Source organism: Ailuropoda melanoleuca, chromosome 14 (genome assembly GCF_002007445.2).
Source record: "Ailuropoda melanoleuca isolate Jingjing chromosome 14, ASM200744v2, whole genome shotgun sequence".
In the NCBI taxonomy this organism is placed as follows: domain Eukaryota; kingdom Metazoa; phylum Chordata; class Mammalia; order Carnivora; family Ursidae; genus Ailuropoda; species Ailuropoda melanoleuca.
Window position 1 is genome coordinate 1,552,719 of NC_048231.1, and position 20,837 is coordinate 1,573,555.

Sequence of the window (20,837 nt, forward strand, 5' to 3'; positions counted from 1 at the left end):
TTTGGTAGAAGGCAAAGTTGGCTTTTGAGAGTAGGGTGGAAGTAGTAGGGTATGAGATTGGGGGGGAAGGGTAAAACTGAGAGTATTCTAATTTGTTATCAAGTGAAAAGCAAAAGCATGTCTGAGTATAAATTTGGTGAGGAGGGACAGACTTGCAAACAAGTATCTGCTCACGTTTTATTATACATATGTTAAAGGATGTGCATACGTCAAGTATTTTTTGTGCTTTTTCATTTATGCAGTTTCGGTGGTTTTATATCTTGTTTTAAACATAAATGGCACAATACTATACATATTGTTTTATAACTTTGCTTTTTTATTTAACAGTATATATGGGTATTTTGCCATTTTTGTTTTTATAAACTTTAGCTCATTCTTCTTAACAACTTTAACGAAGTATTCAATAGTATATTTGACCCTTGAACAACATGGGTTTAAATTGTGCAGATCTACAGATTTTTTAGAATACTGTAAATGTATTTTCTCCTTACGATTTTCTAACATTTTCTGTAGCTTTATTTTAAGAATATACTATATAATGTTGTATATAACGTACACAATATGTGTTAATCAACTTTATGGTATCAGTAAGGCTTCTGGTCAACAGTAGGCTATTATTAATTAAGTTTTTGGGGAATCAAAAGTAAATGCAGATTTTTGACTGCATGGGGGACAGTCCCCCTAACCCCAACCAGTTGTTCAAGAATCAAGTATATGTAATTTTTAACATTTTTCCTATCGGTGGGCATGTAGATTTCCATTTCTTTACTGTTAAGAAATTCGTGCATTTGCAGCCAAGGAAACAGTCAAAAAAACTAAGAGACTGCCCACGGAATGGGAGAATATATTTGCAAAGGACACCACAGATAAAGGACTGGTATCCAAGATCTACAAAGAACTTCTCAAACTCAATACATGAGAAACAAATAAACAAATCATAAAATGGGCAGAAGATATGAACAGACACTTTTCCAATGAAGACATACAAATGGCTAACAGACACATGAAAAAATGTTCAAAATCATTAGCCATCAGGGAAATTCAAATCAAAACCACACTGAGATACCACCTTACGCCAGTTAGAATGGCAAAGATAGACAAGGCAAGAAACAACAATTGTTGGAGAGGATGTGGAGAAAGGGGATCCCTCCTACATTGTTGGTGGGAATGCAAGTTGGTACAGCCACTCTGGAAAACAGTGTGGAGGTCCCTTAAAAAGTTAAAAATTGAACTACCCTATGACCCAGCCATTGCACTACTGGGTGTTTACCCCAAAGATACAGACGTAGTAAAGAGAAGGGCCATATGCACCCCAATGTTCATAGCTGCATTGTCCACAATAGCCAAATCATGGAAGGAGCCGAGATGCCCTTCAACAGATGACTGGATTAAGAAGCTGTGGTCCATATATACAATGGAATATTACTCAGCTATCAGAAAGAACGAATTCTCAACATTTGCTGCAACATGGACGGCACTGGAGGAGATAATGCTAAGTGAAATAAGTCAAGCAGAGAAAGACAATTATCATATGATTTCTCTCATCTATGGAACATAAGAACTAGGAGGATCGGTAGGGGAAGAAAGGGATAAAGAAAAGGGGGGTAATCAGAAGGGGGAATGAAACATGAGAGACTATGGACTATGAGAAACAAACTGAAGACTTCAGAGGGGAGGGGGTGGGGGAATGGGATAGACTGGTGATGGGTAGTAAGGAGGGCACGTATTGCATGGTGCACTGGGTGTTATACGCAACTAATGAAGCATCAAACTTTACATCGGAATCTGGGGATGTACTGTATGGTGATTAACATAATATAATAAAATAAAATAAAAAAAAATAAACATATAAAAAAAAATTTGTGCATTTGTACACTTATTTCTGTAGGATACCAAAAACTATGATTGCTGGGTCTGCTGCATTTTGAGATTTGATATTTTCGTCATTTATAATCTCTGAATCAATTTTTTCTTATAGGACAAAGCAGTGATAGTGAAGATCTTCCCGTCTTGGACAATTCAAATAAATGTACACCAGTAAAGCATCTTAGTGTGTCTAAGCCACAGAAGCTTGCACGATCTCCTGCAAGAATTTCCCCTCACATCAAAGATGGAGAAAAAGATAAACACAGGGAAAAACATCCGAATTCATCCCCTAGAACATATAAATGGAGCTTTCAACTCAGTAAGAAGCTTTAGAAAACCTGAATGTATTTTGTAAAGTGGTATTTATCTTAAAATGTCAAAATAAGAAATAGTGTTTACCAAATTCATTTATATAGGTTTCCAAATATTGTTTTATCAGTAATCACCACGTATCTTAAATACAAATCCATGCCTTTTCATAATAATAATCTGATAAATATTAGAGAAAGATCTCCAGTAATAAGATGTGTGATTTGTATTTATCAAAGAAACTGAAATACCCTTTCTAGTACTGACAACTGGAAATAACCAGTGAATGAAAATATCAATACAAAGAAACTGTTTGGATGAATAACAACAATTATAGATCAGGGTTGCTGTGTGTTTATGTTTTCTTGTGTTTATCTGATCGTTTAAGTAATATATCACCAAGTAATACATATTTGGTATAAAAAATTTGGGATATATACAGAAATCTTATTCATAAATTTAATTGTCATCCTGTTTATAGAGTCTTATTTAGCTATTATTATGGAAAGTTTTAATAAACTAAAGCTTTTGATGATTTAGGAGTTAAGTTTTGATAGAACTTCCATCTTCTTTTCTCAGATAATTATTTTAAAAACCAAATTAAACTTTTTTTCCCCTTTAGATGAATTAGATAATATGAACAGTACAGAGCGAATCTCTTTTCTCCAAGAAAAATTACAGGAAATCAGAAAATACTACATGTCTTTGAAGTCTGAAGTTGCAACCATAGACAGGAGGAGGAAAAGATTAAAAAAGAAAGACAGAGAAGGTAATTTTATTATAATTTTTCTTCCTGTGTTTTTCAAATACATCCTGTCATTTTAGAAGATTTACATAAGTTACTCTTTGAATATAGTACACATTTATTAATTGTTGTTTTTAGACTCCTAGTTTTATCTTCTTTGTGATATTATTGAAATGAGTGGGTCAACAACTGAATTAATCAGGATGAGACTCTTGAAAAGGACTATGAACTATTTTACAAAATGTGTGATTTTATTAAATGTGGTGGGTTCTCAAGGAGAGGTAGTTATTCCGAAATTCACTCTTTGCTCAACAAATATTTACTGGCTACCTATAAATAGGCACTATATTTGTTATTATGAGGTTCACCAAAAGTAGTGGGCATAGGGCTGATCCTCAAAGAAATTATCTTTTTGCGATCCTAAGTTATTTCCTGAGGAGCTCAACGACATTAGTTGAAATCGTTCAGCTTAATGTTAATGTGTTCACACTGTGTGCCAGGCCCTCTTCCAGGTGGTGGAAGTACAGAGATGAATGAGATACAGACTTTGATCTCAGAGATCTTAACTTCTGGCAGGAAGGGTGTGTGATGAGGGTCCCAAGAGAGATATCACTAAGCATAGGAGCTGGTGGAAGAAGAGATTACTTTGGATTAATCGTGGAGAGAGAGTACTATCTGACTTAGACCGTAAAACTGTGTGGGACTGACTTCTAAATATTGATAGGTTCACATCTGCCCCATCCCCAAACCCGACTAAAATAACAGTAAAGAAAATGAAAAGCCCTGTACCCACAAGAACAAGATAATAGGATAGCAGACCACAGTAGATAAGAAATGTTAACAGCTTCTCTCTTGGAAGCTGTGAAGCACATGGACTGCTTTAGCAGGATGCTAAAACCTAAAGCTTGTTATCCTTGTGGTGAGGCAAAACAAGAAACAAGCCAGTCCATACCACATCACCCCAGGTCTGAAAGCAGGGATATAGGTGAGGCTAAAAATGGAGATTGGTTGAAAATAGAAGGAGAAATCGGATCCTTTTGTCCCATCCTGTGATACAAACTACCTTTTTCTGCAGCTCTAGAAGAAAATAGAAAATTAACTTATTGTATGGAGAGGGTAAATGGCCTGTAGACTCAGGGACACCAGCCATAGCTGAAGGTGAGGGGTAAGTGCAAAACCAGAAATAGTGAGCCTGAGCAAAAGTTTACAATACTGAATGATGAGACCCCATCCCTTTTCCAACTGAAACTCTTTCCCTCTTGGCTTCCTGAAAGCTGGCAACTAAGCTTATGCTCAATCTTGGGAGGAGACTGAAGGATTCTTCTGGAGAAGCTGGTCAACCCAAGAGGAACAAACTAACTCAGATACCAACATTTAGAGGTTCCTGAACCAAAAAGCAAGATCCTTGCCAGTCACTATATGTGCACTGCCCATCATTGAAAAGTTCCACCTACTCACACACAGCTTCCAGTTAGCTTTTTAATGCCCCGCCTCTTAAATATGGGAGCCACAAGACCGGATAGGAAAGCTTCTACATAAAGGTAGAAACCAAAGTAGAAAATGAGAATAAAAGGAAGTTGTAAAAAACAATGTACCATAGAAAACACCAAACTATAAACCATACAGAAATACAGGATAGAAAAAAAAAAAAAAAAAAAAAAAAAAAAAAANAAGAAAGAAATACAGGATACTGTAGTCTTGAAACAAGAATATGATAGTACGTGAAACAAGAATATGATAGTATTTTTCTTTTTAAGATTTTATTTATTTACTTAGAGAGAGCACAAGCAGGAGGAGCGGCAGATGAGAGAGGGAGAAGCAGGCTCCCTGCCAAGCAGAGAGCCTGACGCAGGGCTCGATCCCAGGATTTTGGGATCAAGACCTGAGCCAAAGGCAGACACTTAACTGACTAAGCCACCAGTGCACCCCCAAAATATGATAGTATTAATATAATTCAGAGACCAAGACAGATCTCTCAAAAATTAAAAATACGATAGCAGGACTTTAAAAAATGTAATAGTAAAGAGATAGATAGCAAAGCTAAAGAAATCCTAGTAGATGGTCAGACAATAGGAGAAAAGAACTAAGAGAAGTAAAGGTTCTGGCCAAGAGATCCAACTTCTGAATCACAGAATTTCTAGAAAAAGAGCACTGAATAAAACATAGGAGGAAGCTGTCATCAAAGAAGTAATATAAGAAAAATTTCCAGAACCAAAGGATATGAATTAGAAGATTGAAATGACTCACCGTAACATCTGTAAAAGAGAAAAAAATCACACCAAAGCACATCGTGACATTTCAGAACCCTTTGGTTTACCACATAAAGGTATATCTAGGGGCGCCTGGGTGGCACAGCGGTTAAGCGTCTGCCTTCGGCTCAGGGTGTGATCCCGGCGTTGTGGGATCGAGCCCCACATCAGGCTCCTCTGCTATGAGCCTGCTTCTTCCTCTCCCACTCCCCCTGCTTGTGTTCCCTCTCTCACTGACTGTCTCTATCTCTGTCGAATAAATAAATAAANAAAAAAAAAAAAAAAGGTATATCTAAAAAATGGGTCTCAGAACAGCATTAGATTTCTCATGTCAGATTCCTCAGTGCACTAGAAACCAGAAGCAGAACTAGAAAGCTAAGAAGACAACATAGGATCCAGCAAACAAGGAATCCCACTTAGGAAAACAGTAAAGAAAATGTCAAGGTGATGAATGAAAGCGATAAGATTTGACCACTGCATAGCAGGCCTAGAGAGCCAACTATTCCAGGAATAGGATGGATGGGGGGGGAGGGCTCCAGAGGTCTGTCTCTTAAAAAAACAGGTAAATTACATGATAGGCTTGCCTAGTTTTCTGTCTGTGGCAGTTAGGGGACTAATTTCTGATAAAATGACCTGTATCATATGTGACCTTGAATCATTCTAGTCCAAGTCCAGCAGTGTTAATTCCTAGAAGATGGAGCAAATGGAAGATTAGGCTTTCCATGTTTGTCCTTTTCTTTAACAACTGTAAATAGCAAGAACAAGAAATCTTTACAGAACTTTTAAACATGAAAAGAGGAGGAAATTAACAAGTTGAAATTTCTTCAGAGCACCCTAAACTGCTTTAAGTTTCCTGAAGGTGATGGGAGTTTCAGACAACTAAAAAGATTCTTTCATTACAGTCTTCCCTTTTTTGTTTTCTTAATTTTTTGTAGCACGGAGTTATTAAAGTGAGACCCTGAATGATTTCTGGAATATTAGAATTTGTAGTAACGAGTTACATGTCACATTGATAGCACACGTACACACTGAGAGAGATATACTTAAAAATTAAAAATTTAAATAGGAACAATTAGGCAAAGTTTGGCAGGAGACAAGGGAGCTTTGAAAAGAAAAAAAAAAAAAAAACCACCCCCAAAAAATGGCAAAGTACCAAATGCATAGTGATCCTTAATCTGTGTTATGTCCTCCTAGAGAGTTCTGTTAAAGTCATATAAGGACTTTTTCTTTTTTTTTTTTTTTTTAAGATTCTGGGGGTTTTTTTGTTTTTTTTTTTAAGATTTTATTTATTTATTCGACAGAGATAGAGACAGCCAGTGAGAGAGGGAACACAAGCAGGGGGAGTGGGAGAGGAAGAAGCAGGCTCATAGCCGAGGAGCCTGATGTGGGGCTCGATCCCATAATGCCGGGATCACGCCCTGAGCTGAAGGCAGATGCTTAACCGTTGTGCCACCCAGGCGCCCCAAGATTCTGTTTTGTTTTTTTTTTAAGTAATCTCTACACCCAGTGTGGGGCTCGAACTCACAAACCCCGAAATCAAGAGTTGCACATCTACCCCGAGCCATGCGAGCACCCCATGAGGACATTTTTCTAATCATACCCCCACACTTCCATCCTGATCCTGATTCCATCATGATTCTGATACCTGACCTAGATAACTACTGTTGCTTATGGGGTGCTGTGTCCATTAGGTGTACCAGGGCAGGATAAAGGTAGGATGCCAGTGGTTAGCTGCCTGTAGGAAATTCTTGGTTGAGTGAATTCTCTTATGGTCCTAGAACCCGGAGACTAAGGAAGAATTTTCTATACTGAGAATTTAACCCAGGTTGACCTTGTTTTGGTTTTGGGGCAAGATGAGTTCCTTCCAGCTATCTTTCAAGTTAGGGTTTAAGAGTTTAACATCTCTTTAATCTTTACATTTTAAGATGCCTTTTTGGAACTGAGTTAATTTAACTGACCAGACACTGATTCCACTCAATTGAGCCAAACAATTTTTGCTGACACTTTGTTATTCCTAAATTCAGGGACCATTTAAGAGGACTGTAATTGAAATGAATGCTAAGAAATGTATTTCTAATTTGCCAGTGGCTAGGTATCTTTGTGTGATAGGTTTTGCGTCTAATGTGGTTATTTTGATCCCACAGTGTCTCATGCAGGAGCCTCCATGTCATCTGCTTCGTCAGACACTGGAATGAGCCCCTCATCCTCATCTCCCCCACAAAATGTACTCGCTGTAGAATGCAGGTGATACACGTTTTCTCTGCCTTCCCAGCAGTTTGCTGCCATGGACATAAATCCCAAAATCCTGAAATACAACCACAGAAAGCACTCAACTGGTTTGACATTGCTAAGTATATCCTGTATACCTTTCCAGGCTGGATTGTATCTATTCCCTCTCTTTTCTTTTTTTCTGTTGCAAAAAATAAGCTGATTAATAATTGAAGGTTAGGCAGCCTGCCATATTTGTCATAATTTTTCCTCTTTTTTTCATTTTTTGTGAAGATAGAAAAAGGGCACTTAGCAAATTCAATTTGTATAATAAAGCTTTCAAATGTTATAGAAATCATAGACAAGCAAGTGCACATGATAAACATCAAAATATTATCCAGCTAAATAGTGACTGCTGCACTTTCACTAAGATGTATTTGAACACTTGGTGAGTAGGGGGTTTATGTTGTGTTTTTTTTTTTTTAATTGTTGTTGTTTTTTTATTTTTGTGGAAGCACTTGCTATTTAGAACTGCCAAAGTATATGTTCAGCAGTGTGCCCAGGTTTAAAGGTGTAAATGGGACAAAATAAATTGTGAAAGGAAGTGTAGTTGACTGAAAACTACAGTTGTAATAAGTCTTCCACTTTTTATAGGATTTTTGAGCACACAATTATGCAAATATTTTAATGTTTATTAATGTTTACAGTGGAATTGTGAATAAGTTTTCAGTGGACTATCTTATCCCTTGACAAAAATATTTTGTCTTTTTTCTATGTAATTTCAGAGTTTTTATTTTGTTACAAAAAGACAAAAATGAAATATATAACAACAATGAAGTTATTTAACAAGATTTCTAAAGCTGAAAATTTTGTGTAAAATAAGGTATTATCTTGCAACTTGTTAAATATATTTATTCAGACATTGGATGTTGTATTTTTATGTATTTTTTAAAATATTAATAAAATTGAAAAAAAGAAAATTCTAGGTTAATTCACTCTTTGGATGACAATAGCTCTCAGCTGTCCCCTTTACAGGAGGTTGCATCCAGTAGCTTTGCCTGTATTGAAGGGAGTCTGTCTCAGTCCTTCAAACAGTATAGAACAATAAATGGGCATCTGGATCATTAAAGTATGTCCTCGTTTAGAAACTTTGGCAGTCCTAGTATTTAAACTGTTTTGAGGATCAAATTTTTGGTTGCCCTTAAGATACTTTGTCATAGGTTTTATGTTTGCTATACTGCCGAATAAATTTCTATCTCCCAAAGTTGAGATGCAACAACTAAGTAAAGCAACTATGTATGCTTTGTCTGTGAATTGTTCCACAGACTGATACATTTTGTAAATAATTCCAAAATCATGTATTTAAAGCATTTTTGCCATATACATTATGTAAAAAGGTGATTTTTTAAAATCAGTTTTTAAATTCATGTTTGTACATTGAAAGGGGTTTTTTTTAAACCTCCTTTTCTGTGTTTAATATGCTGTAGAGTAATAACCTAGACGCTCTAGACTGTATATCAGGATCTGATTTACAAGAACAAAGTCAGCGCCAAACACTAGTGATGGCATAGCATTACCGAGATCATTGTTTCTTAATTTCATTTTACCACATTGTGAACTTGTGATTCAGATTCCTTCCATTTTCGCAGAGAATTAAAAAGAAAAAAGTACTCTTGTAAAATGCACTTTTCTGTCTTTTCTTTGCAAAGCAGAAGTATTTCAATGTAAAATAAAAATGGAGCTCAGTGGGCAGTATTAATAAAGGCCATGTTTTAAACATAGGCTTTATATTTTTAGTTTTCATTTAAGTGATTGTTTTTTTCCCCAAGTGCCAGTAACTTAACAGTTGGAAAATCAGACTTTGCAAAACAGAGCATATTCGATATATTTGTCAGTCTTTACAATAAAATATTTCTAGTACTTAATTATAAAAGTGAAAAATGTCATTCAAATTCAGTTGGAACTAGGAGGCAACCTTAGATTCATATGTTAGATATTTTAATGATTTCCTTCTTCGAGTAGCAATTCAGTAAATGAGAGAACTAGTTATCAGCTTGAATACCATCCCTTCTAATCAGTATAAATCTGGTAATGAAGTATTGGGACCTTGCTCCAGAGAACGAAATTATATTCATTCAATGGGTATATGGACACTGTTAAAATCCTTTTATTTTGGAGCTGGAGAGGATTATGAAAGTAAGTGAATAATAAGTATTAAATTCAAAACTAGGCATATTTTGAGTTTAGCTAAAATTTTGGATAGTCCTTGCATGTGACTAAAAAAGTGAAAGTATAAAGACAGTCTTTAATATCTAAAGTAGAAGGTGCTATCTATAAAGTTAAGTTCTTGAAGATTACGGAGATTTGTTTCACTATTCCACTGTGTGCTTTCATTGTTTATCGTGTTTCTAGTTTTCCTGTCCTTCACTAAGAAACATGTTTGTACTTAGCATATACATATTATGTCTTCCATAAAATTGCTTTAAATTATGGAAATCCATATGGGTTAAACTATTAATTTGTTTATATATCTTTCTTGTAAATCCTAAAATATACCTTTCTTATAAGCCCTGTAATTTGACCTGTCAACACTGTGAAAGCATTTGAAGCTATATTGAACCACATATAAAAACTATTACCAGAATTTATTCATCAGCAATTTATCGGTTACCTGCTAAGTGCCAGGCACTGTGCTAATAAGGCCCAGAAGTTACAACAGTGAACAAGACAGAAAAAGGTCCCTGTCCCTAAGCAATGTATAATCTAATGTGGTAGATTACGCACAGGTGCCATGACATACGATCTAGGAGCCCAGCGAGGAGCTTGGAAGGCTTTGCAGAGAAAGCAACAGTAAAACCGAGCCCTAGTGAAGATAATGAATTGGCTAAGCAAATGGGAGAAGAGAGATGGGAGAGTAAAGCGCTCCAGGCACATGGGGCTAAGAGGTAATGAGCCAGGGCAGGACTACACTTGAGGTAGGAAAGGCAGGAGCCAGGTCATGCAGAGCCATTCATTTTGTAAATAATTCTTCCCAAGTCATGTATTCAAAGCAGTTTCTCTTCCTTAAACCCAAACACTGCACCTGCCCACCTCTGCCTCTTGTTCCTCTGTTTCCCCCACCACTCTATCTCTACTTGTCCAGAACCATCTCCGGAGCCACTTTCCATGAAGCTTTTGCAGGCTTACCACCACCACCTCCTCCTTTTATGCTCTCATAGCATTTTCAATCTATTATTTTACTTGACAACTTACCCTTTATCATGTTTACTTACGCATTGTCTTTCTACCTTACTAGATGTTAGCTCTTTAAGTACTTAGTCATACTTGTAGCCCACAAAGTGCCTGATCCAGCCTCTAGTAATACACAGTAAGATGGTCAAAAACTATGTTTAAGTTGAGAAAAGTTACTTTTGAAATGCTATTGTTTCTATTTTTTACCAGTGATTCTTCTGTACAAGCCAGACATTTATAAATTAACTTTGTGGTTCTTTTCACAAGGTGATAACAGTAAAATATCATTTAAAAAGTGTAAAGTAGACCTTTTAAACTGTCTAATCCCCAAATCAAAGTATTCTTAAACTGATGAGTTTTTTTCCCCTCCTCATTTCTTCTTCACTCTTCCATTATTCCATGTAGTTACACACAGATTTTTTATCCTGTTCCAGGAAGACTACAGAATGTGATGGCATTCATCATTAGTGAAGGTTGAAGGACTCTTCAGATGGGGTCTGCGCTAATGGAGAATTTCTAATATATGCTTAGTGTTTTCATGCAGTAGAAATTTTTTTTTAGTTATTTACATTTTATTACAAAACCAAATGATGTTTTTCTTGTTAAGCACAAAAAAATCCTTTTCATATATCCATGTTAGACCCATTTTATCTTTTTAAACAATTACAGGGGCAGTGTTTATAATTTTGGAATTTACAGTGAACATAATTATGAAACTATCTTCATTTTGTAACCTGTATCACTAAAATTCATTTTGAAAAGTTCTATTGTGAAAAACTTAAAACTTCCATGTAAATATAATAAATGATTATTCTGCACAATTAATTGGATTTCTTCTCAAGGCTAAGTTATATTAAACAAGACAGTCTGATTCAAGAGTCTCACCACTTCAAGTTGCCAGATTTAGCAAATAAAAATGCAGGACACCCAGCTAAATTTGAATTTCAGACCGATAATTTTTTAGTGTAAGTATGTCCTATATAAAAATTGTTATTTACCTGAAATTGAAATTTAACTAGGCATCCTGTACTTTGCCTGCAAATCCTACAACTAGTTTCTGTTCCACTATATTCCAAGACAAATTTATTATCCTCCAGAGAAGATTTTTTTGGTCCCCAAATGTTTTTATGGAGGATAAGAAACTGCTGAAGTTTCTCCTGGTTTCCAAGGATGAATGTGCCTTGGCTGTCCATAAGTGATTTTTAGAATTAACCATTTCCTTGATGTAGTCATTATCTCCAAGACTGGCCCTATAATAACTAAGCTTTGACAAAACAGTTTTGAATGCACTCAGACTTCACTGGTGGTTTTCCTTTGATGGGGCACTTTGCCCACCAAGTGCCAACTGCTCTCTGAAATTTTCTTGGATCCCTATCCAGACCTGCTCTCAAAAACCTAAACTAAATCTCTCTTGAAATTAAAAGCTTTCTAAGGCATTTAATAATTATTAATAAAGCCACTATAAATATTCACATAAAGGCTTTTCTGTAGACATATGTTTTCATTTCCCTTGGGTAAACACCCAGGAGTAAGGTTGTGGAATTGTATGCTGTATGATTTTTGCATTCCTAGCAGTGATACACAAGAATTAAGTTCTACTACATCCTTGTCAGCACTAGATTTTTGGGCCTTTTTTTTTTTTTTTAACCATTCTAACAGATGTGTAGTGGTATTTCATTGTGCTTTTAATTTTCATTTCCTTAATCATTAATGATGTCACACAGATTTTTTATTGTCTAGCAATCCCAAGCATTAGAAAGTACGTAAAGAAATGGGAACACCCATGTACTGCATGCAAGTGTAAATTAATATGTCTATTTGGATTTGACATTACCTAGTAAAGATGTGGGGGAACACCCCCTTTGACCCAGCAGTTCCATATATCCTAGAGAAAATCTGCATATGCTCGAGGAGATCTGTATTAGACTATTCTTTGGAGCATGATTTGTGTTGACCAAACATCTTAAATGCCCATGAATAGAACAATGGATAAGTAAATTATGGCTAACTAATTAACTGCAGTACTACAGAGTGGTTAAAATAGATGGACTGAGCTCAATATATCAACATGAATAAATCTCAAAAATGAGTGAAAACAAGTTGCCAAATAATACATACATCTTTACAAAATTTAAGGATGCAAAACAATACATTGGTTTTGTTTATGTAGCTGTAAGTATAAAAACATGAACGTGAATGATAAATACCCAAATTCAGGAATGGTTTTCTCTGGAGAATAGGGAAAGGAACAGGGGAGGGTATACAGGGGTGTTTATTCCCTCCTCCAAAAAGATGTAAAGCAAATATGACAAAATGGTAAGATTTGATAACCTCAGTGTTTATCATATTATTCTCAATCCTTTACTATATGTGACATATTTTATAATTAGGAAAAAAACAGCTAATGAACTACTGCCCAGTAAGGTGAAGTTAACTGATGGAACTCAGTACCGTTATCAGTGAGTCAAGGTCCATGCATATTATCTCAACCCTATGAGAAAAGCATTGTTATTTTGTTTCGACAGGTAAGGAAACCAGTTCCAAATGGTCAAGGTAATAATAAATAGCAGACTTAGAATTAGGACGCCAGCCTATTTCTTCTGGCTTCCAAGTCCAGTATTTTTTTCATTACATTAGTGCTGTCTTATGAAGCTTCTGCTCCCTGAGAATAATGGTTGCATTTTTTTTAAAAAGATTTTATTTATTTATTTGACAGAGACAGAGACAGCCAGCGAGAGAGGGAACACAAGCAGGGGGAATGGGAGAGGAAGAAGCAGGCTCATAGCAGAGGAGCCTGATGTGGGGCTCAATCCCACAACGCCGGGATCACGCCCTGAGCCGAAGGCAGACGCTTAACCGCTGTGCCACCCAGGCGCCCCAATGATTGCATTTTTAACAAAGACATCATTTTAAATGACTACAAGGAGAACTTATGGGTCTGGGATTCTCCTTAATTGACTTATAAGCACTCATTGTATACCAGCTAACTATTTGAACATGGCAAAGCACTTGACCTTCCTAAGTGTCAGTTATTCTTACCTATAAAGTGAAAGGTTTCAATTCTAAAATTCTGCTTTTAATGACTGTCTTAATTTCAGAGACACTTAAAAAGTTTTAAATCTATTTTTTCAGTGGGTAATACATCCATCTGGTTCAAAAAAGAAAAGACGCAAGACTACATGACAATCTCCCACCTCTGTGCCTTACTTTCCCCTTCCTAGAGAAAAGCAGTGTCAGGGTTAGGGTTATCCTTCCAAAAACATCTTTGCTTCCTGATTATTTTTGCAGCTACATAGTATTCTGTTATACCAATATACCACAATTTGTTTATCTAGCCCCATAATGATGGACATTTTGGTTAGTTCTGATTTTTATTACAAACAGTGCTGCAACTAATAGCCTTATACATATATGTCCTTTCACACATGTGTGAGAATACCTGTAGGATAAATTCCTAGAAGTGGAATTACTGGATCAAAGTATATGTGCAATTTTAATCTCAATAGATACTGCAAAATTGTCCGCCATGAAAGTGTTGGAGAGAATGTGGTGGAACTAGAACTCTCACACCGTAATGGTAAGAGTATAAAATGGTACAACTACTTTGGAAAAATTTTGGCAATTTCTTAAAAAGTTAAACTTATATGACCTAGCCATTCCACCCATTGATTCTTAGCCAAGAGAAATGAAAGAATGTTCCACACATAGCAGCAGCAGCAAAAACTTCAAACAACCCAAATGTCCATCAACTGGTGAATGGATAAACTGTTCCATATTCATAGAAAGGAATACAGCCCAACAAGAAGAACATATGATAATACAGGCAACAAAACAGATGAATTTCAAAATAATTATGCTGAGTGAAAGAAGCAAGACAAAGTACAAACACTTTATGATTCCATTTATATAAAATTCTAGGAAATACGTTACAATGTATAGTGACAGAAAGCAAATCAGTAGTTTCCTGGAAACTTGGTGAGGAGTATGTAGGGTGGGATAGGGTGGGAGTGAGAGATTACAAAGGAGCCCAAGTAAACTTTTGGCAGTTATGGATGTGTTCGTTAATTTGGTTGTGGTGATGGTTTTATTTGTGTGTGTATTAACTATAAATATAAGTGTGCACTTTAAATGTGTGCAGTTTGAACATGAAAAAACCCCAAAACGTCTAAAACAAAAAAAGCACAGGCAACATGCAAACCTAAGGTCACTGTGGCCAGCTAGTACAGAAACTAGAGCTCAAGTTTAGTGAGGTCAGTGTTGCTTCTGCAGCCTGGTAAAAGCAATGAGAGACTTCTGCTTTTTCCCACTGAGGTATGTCATGACCTTTCTGTGGTTCCTTTGGCCAGATATCTTAAGATCTTCCTGCTAATGTAGATATAATAAGTCCAATGTATTATTTTTTAAGTGGGGAGTATAAATGGAAATACCGTTTTTCATAATTTACCTAAGTCGATTTATGTCTTTTTTCCTCTAACATCCGAGTACTCCTCAAATATCCTTTTGAAACACTGATGCTATTAAGTTGAAATTTTTACTGAAATGACATGGGTAATCATTCTTGGATTACACTTTATCTGACCTTCACTTCCTATTGTCAGAATTTATACTCTTGCCTCCCAATCGCTAGTTTAGTATCCCAAGATTCCTGACTTACAGTTTTATTATACTTCCTTTGATTCACTGTGTCTTCAGCCTCTATCTATTTTCCTTATTGTCTCAAGATTCCCTCCCTTCTCAATGCTAGCTGCCTGCCTCACCTCCCTTTATTAGCCTTCACTTGGGTCAAAGCATTTAATCTGGCTGCTGGAGATTCTGCTCAGTTATATCTTATCAGAACTAAAGTACTGATAAGAGCTAAGGAAACGGCTGGTATCTAAAAGAGTGGTAATATTACAATAACCTTACATGCTGAAATCAATGCTGCTTTTTTTTTTCATTCATTGGTTCATTCAACAGCTATCAATGGAGTGCTTCCAGGATATGTACGGCTCTAGTGGAGTAGGATTTTAGCACAATAGATTCAATTTGACAGTAAGAGTCTTCAAAAATAAAGAACTCTCTAGTTCTTTGAGAAGATCAATAAAATTGACAAGCCTCTAGCCAGACTGATTAAGAAATAGAAAAGACACAGGGGCGCCTGGGTGCACAGCGGTTAAGCGTCTGCCTTTGGCTCGGGGCGTGATCCCGGCGTTATGGGATCGAGCCCCACATCAGGCTCTTCTGCTATGAGCCTGCTTCTTCCTCTCCCCCTCCCCTGCTTGTGTTCCCTCTCTCGCTGGCTGTCTCTATCTCTGTCGAATAAATAAAAAAAATAAATAAATAAAATCTTTAAAAAAAGAAATAGAAAAGACACAAATTACCAATATCAGGATGAGAGAGGGGATGTCACTACAGATTGTATCTATACCTATTAAAGGGATAATAAAGGGAATATCACAAACATCTTTATGCCAGTGAATTCAACAACTTAGATGAAATGGGAAAATGCACTGAAAGACACAGTAACAAAGCTCACTAAAGAAAAAAATATATAACTCAAATAACCCTGTATCTATTAAAGAAATGGAATTGTAGTTACAGAACTTCCCCCAAAGAAAACTCCAGGTCCAGCTACCTTCACTTTTAAGTTTAAGGAAAGACATAGTACTACTAAATGTCTAAGGAAGAAATAATACTAATTCTACTTAAACTCCTCAAAACATTGAAGAGGAGGTAATCTTCCAACCCACACAATGAAGCCAGTACGACTCTGACACCAAACCAGTATCCTTCATGAACATACATCCAAAAATTCTCAAAATTTTAGCAACTGAAATCCAACAACATATTAAAGGGGAAACACAACATGGGTCAAGTGGGGTTTATCCCAGGAAAGCTGGGTTGGTTTAATATTAAAAAATCAATGTAATTCATCATATTAACAGATTGAAAGAGAAAAAGCATCTGACAAACGTGCATTCCTGAAAAACACTCTCAGCAAAGAGAAGGACATTTCCTCAACCTGATGCGGGAAAAGCCTACCGTTAACATCATACTTAGAGAGGAAAGACTGAATTCCCTAAGATTAAGACAGGGATATCCACTCTTACTGCTTCTATTCAACATTTTATTGAAGGTTCTAGCCAGAGCATTCAGGCAAAAGAAAAAAAAAAAAAAAGCAAAAGATGATGGACATCTAAACTGGTGAGTGTAGCAAGAATGCAGGATTCAAGGATACTTGGTTGGCTCAGTCTGTAGAGCAGGCAACTCTAGATCTCAGGGCTGTAAGTTCAAGTCCCATGTTGGGTACAGAGATTGCTTAAAAATAAAATCTTAAAAAGAGAATGCAGAATTCCATATCATTATACAAAAATCAGTCCTATTTCTATGTACTAGCAATACATAATGAGAAATTGAAATTTTAAAAATACCATTTACAATTGCATCAAAAATATGAAATATGTTGGGATAAATCTAACAAAGGATGGGAAAGACCTCTAACACTAGAAACTACAAAATATTGCTAAGACCAAATACAGTCTAAGCAAATAAGGAGATACACCTTGTTCATGTATCATAAAACTCAACATTGTTAAGATTTTCTTTGCTTCTCAAATTTCATGCAATCATAAAATCCCAGGTGGTTTTTTTTTTTTTTTGGTAGACATTGAGAGACTAACTATACAATTCCAATGGAAAGGTCAAAGACGCAGAACATCCCAGACAACTCTGAGTAAGAACAAAGGTGGAGGCCTACCTCTACCTGGATTCAAGAATTATTATGAAGCTAACAGCAATAAAAACAGCATTTTGGCTTTTTCGCAACAGGTTTGCTGCCAGAACACAGTTGTCACGAAAACCACCACTCAACCTAAACCAAAATGGGAAAGGAAAAGACTCCCATCAACATCATTGTCGTTGGACACATTGATTCGGGAAAATCTACTCGATCTGATCTATAAATGTGGTGGGATCGACAAAAGAACTGAAAAAATTCAGAAGGAGGCTGCTGAGATGGGAAAAGGGCTACTTCAAGTGCACATGGGTCTTGGATCGACTGAAAGCTGAGCATGAATGTGGTATCACCACTGATACCTCCCTGTGGAAATTCGAGACCAGCAAGTGTTATATGACCATCATTGATGCCCCAGGACACAGAGACTTTATCAAAAACATGATTCCAGGCACATCTCAGGCTGACTGTGCTGTCCTGATTGTTGCTGTTGGTGAATTTGAAGCAGGTGTCTCTAGGAACGGGCAGACCCGTGAGCATGCCCTTCTGGCTTACACACTGGGTGTAAAACAACTAATTGTTGGTGTTAACAAAATGGATTCCACTGAGCCACCATACAGCACGAAGAGATACGAGGAAATCATTAAGGAAGTCAGCACCTAGGGGCGCCTGGGTGGCACAGCGGTTAAGCGTCTGCCTTCGGCTCAGGGCGTGATCCCGGCGTTATGGGATTGAGCCCCACATCAGGCTCCTCTGCTATGAGCCTGCTTCTTCCTCTCCCACTCCCCCTGCTTGTGTTCCCTCTCTCGCTGGCTGTCTCTATCTGTAAAATCTTTAAAAAAAAAAAAAAAAAGGAAGTCAGCACCTACATTAACAAAATTGACTATAACCCTGACACAGTAGCATTTTGTACCAGTTTCTGGCTGGAAAAGTGACAACATGCTGGAGTCAAGGGCTAACGTGCCTCAGTTCAAGGGATGGAGTCACCTGTAAAGATGGGAACACCAGTGGAACCGCACTGCCTGAAGCTCTGGATTGCATTTCTGCCACCACCTCATCCAACTGACAAGCCCTTGCGTCTGCCTCTCCAGGACGTCTACAAAATTGGTGGTGTTGGTACTGTCCCTGTGGGCCAAGTGGAGACTGGTGTTCTTAAGCCTGGCATGGTGGTCACCTTTGCTCCAGCCAATGTTACAACTGAAGTAAAGTCTGCTGAAATGCACCATGAAGCTTTGAGTGAGGCTCTGCCTGGGGACAATGTGGGCTTCAACGTCAAGAACGTATCTGTCAAAGACGTTCATCGTGGCAATGTGGCTGCTGACAGCAAAAATGACCCACCACGGAAGCAGCTGGCTTCACAGCTCAGGTGATTATCCTGAACCATCCAGGCCAGATCAGTGCTGAATATGCCCTTGTGCCGGACTGTCACACAGCTCACACTGTTTGCAAGTTAGCTGAGCTGAAGGAGAGGACAGATCGTCGTTCCGGAAAAAAGCTGGAAGATGGTCCCAAGTTTTTGAAATCTGGTGATGCTGCCATTGTTGATATGGTTCCGGGCAAGCCTGTGTGTGTTGAGAGCTTCTCTGACTACCCTCCTCTATTCTTCTGTGACATGAGACAGACGCTTGCTGTGGGTGTCATCAAAGCAGTGGACAAGAAGGCAGCTGGAGCTGCCAAGGTCACCGAGTCTGCACAGAAAGCTCAGAAGGCTAAATGAATATTATCCCCAATACCTGCCACCCCAGTCTTAATCAGTGGTGGAAGAACGGTCTCAGAACTGTTTGTGTCAACTGGCCAATTAAGTTTAATAGTAAAAGACTGGTTAATGAAAATAAGGCATAAAAACTTCAGAAGGAAAGGAGAATGTTTTGTGGACCATTTGCTTTTCTGTGTGTGGCAGTTTTAAGTTATTAGTTTTTAAAATCAGTACTTTTTAATGGAAACAACTTGACCAAATATCTATCACAGATATTTGAGACCCATTAAAACAAAAGTGTAACGAGAGGAAAAAAATACAGCATTTTGTACAAATAGAGCAATAAAACAGAACAGAGTCCAGAAATAAGCCTCCACATATGTGGATAATTGGTTTTTGATAAAGGAACAAAGACAATATAATGAAAAGAGGATAGCCTTCTAAAGAAACGATGCTGGAACAACTAGACAACCATATGCAAAACAACAAAAAAGAACTTGGAACCATACCTTACACCACATCAAAAATTAAAAATGATCACAAAACCTAAAACCATAAACTTTTAAAAGAAAACAGGAGATGTTTGTCACCTTATGCCTAATTGGGTGAGGCAAAGATTTTTTTTTAAAAAAAGATTTTATTTATTTGAGAGACAGAGAGCGAGCACAAGCAGGAGAAGGGGCAAAGAGTGAGGGAGAAGCAGACTCCCTGCAAAGCAGGAAGACCAATGTAAGGCTCCATCCCAGGACCCTGAGATCATGACCTGAGCTGAAAGCAGACACTTAACCGACTTAGGCAGGCAGGTGACCCCGCAAAGATTTCTTAGATACAATATCAAGAGCACAGTACATAAAGGGACAAATTGATAAACTGTACTTCATCAAAACAAAAAACTTCAGTTCTTTAAAAGACATTATTAAAAGAATAAAGACAAGAAACAACCTGGGAGAAAATATTTGCAAAGCATATATCAGATAAAGGACTGGTATCCAGAGCACATATAAAGAACTCTCAAACTCAACAATTTAGAAAAATGCAATGCAAAGAAGTAGACTAAAGATTTGAACACACGCTTCATCAAAGAAGATATATGACGGGCCAATAAGCAGATGTAAATAGTGTTCATCAAGAGAATTAGGAAACAAGCCACAAGCTAGAAAATACTTAAAAAAGATGTATCTGATAAAGGACTGCTTTAGAACATTCAGGCTATTATAAAAACACCATAATTTCGGTGGCTTATAAACAAACATTAATTTCTCACAGTTCTGGAGGCTGGGGGAGTCCAAGAAAGGTGCCAGCATGGCTAAGGAGCTCTGGGGGCCGCTTTTGTAAGGGCACTAATCTCAATCGTGAGGGCTGTCTCTCATGACTAGTCACCTCCCCAAACCCTCACCTCCCAATACTATCATTAGAGATTAGGGTTTCAGCAATATGAATTTTGGGGGTACACATTCAGATCAAAGCAGACTATTTTCCAAAATAAACAACTACTCTTAAAACTCAACAATAAAACAACAAACGACCAGATTTAAAAGTGGGACAAAGACCTTAACAGACACTTCAAAAAAGATGTACAGATGGCTCCACATCATATGTCATCAGAGAAATGCAAATTAAAACAATTAGACAGCTCTATTAGAATACAAAAATCAAAACACCAACACCACCAAATGCTGGCAAGAATGCGAAACAACAAAAACGCTCATTTGTTGCTGGTGGGAATGCCAAAATGGTACAGCCACCTTGGAAGACAGTTTGGCTGCCTTCAGTTTCTTACAAAACTACACATAGTCTTACCATATAATCCAGCAATCATGC

The 20,837-nt window shown here is 37.1% G+C and overlaps 1 protein-coding gene and 1 pseudogene across 3 annotated transcripts in view; both read left to right on the plus strand.

Annotated features, from left to right (window-relative positions):
- Nucleotides 1-9,058, plus strand: part of ARID4A (AT-rich interaction domain 4A) — a 65,100-nt gene extending 56,042 nt beyond the window's left edge. For all 3 annotated transcript variants that reach the window (XM_011225422.3, XM_002913016.4, XM_019799935.2), the window contains exons 22-24: nt 1,979-2,185; nt 2,798-2,944; nt 7,314-9,058. In XM_011225422.3, coding sequence (XP_011223724.1) covers nt 1,979-2,185; nt 2,798-2,944; nt 7,314-7,417 — 458 coding nt within the window. In that variant the 3' untranslated portion in view covers nt 7,418-9,058. The remainder of the gene's footprint in view (nt 1-1,978; nt 2,186-2,797; nt 2,945-7,313) is intronic.
- Nucleotides 9,059-17,365: 8,307 nt separating this feature from the next.
- LOC100469904 lies at nt 17,366-19,691 on the plus strand (annotated as a pseudogene).
- Nucleotides 19,692-20,837: the final 1,146 nt, after the last annotated feature.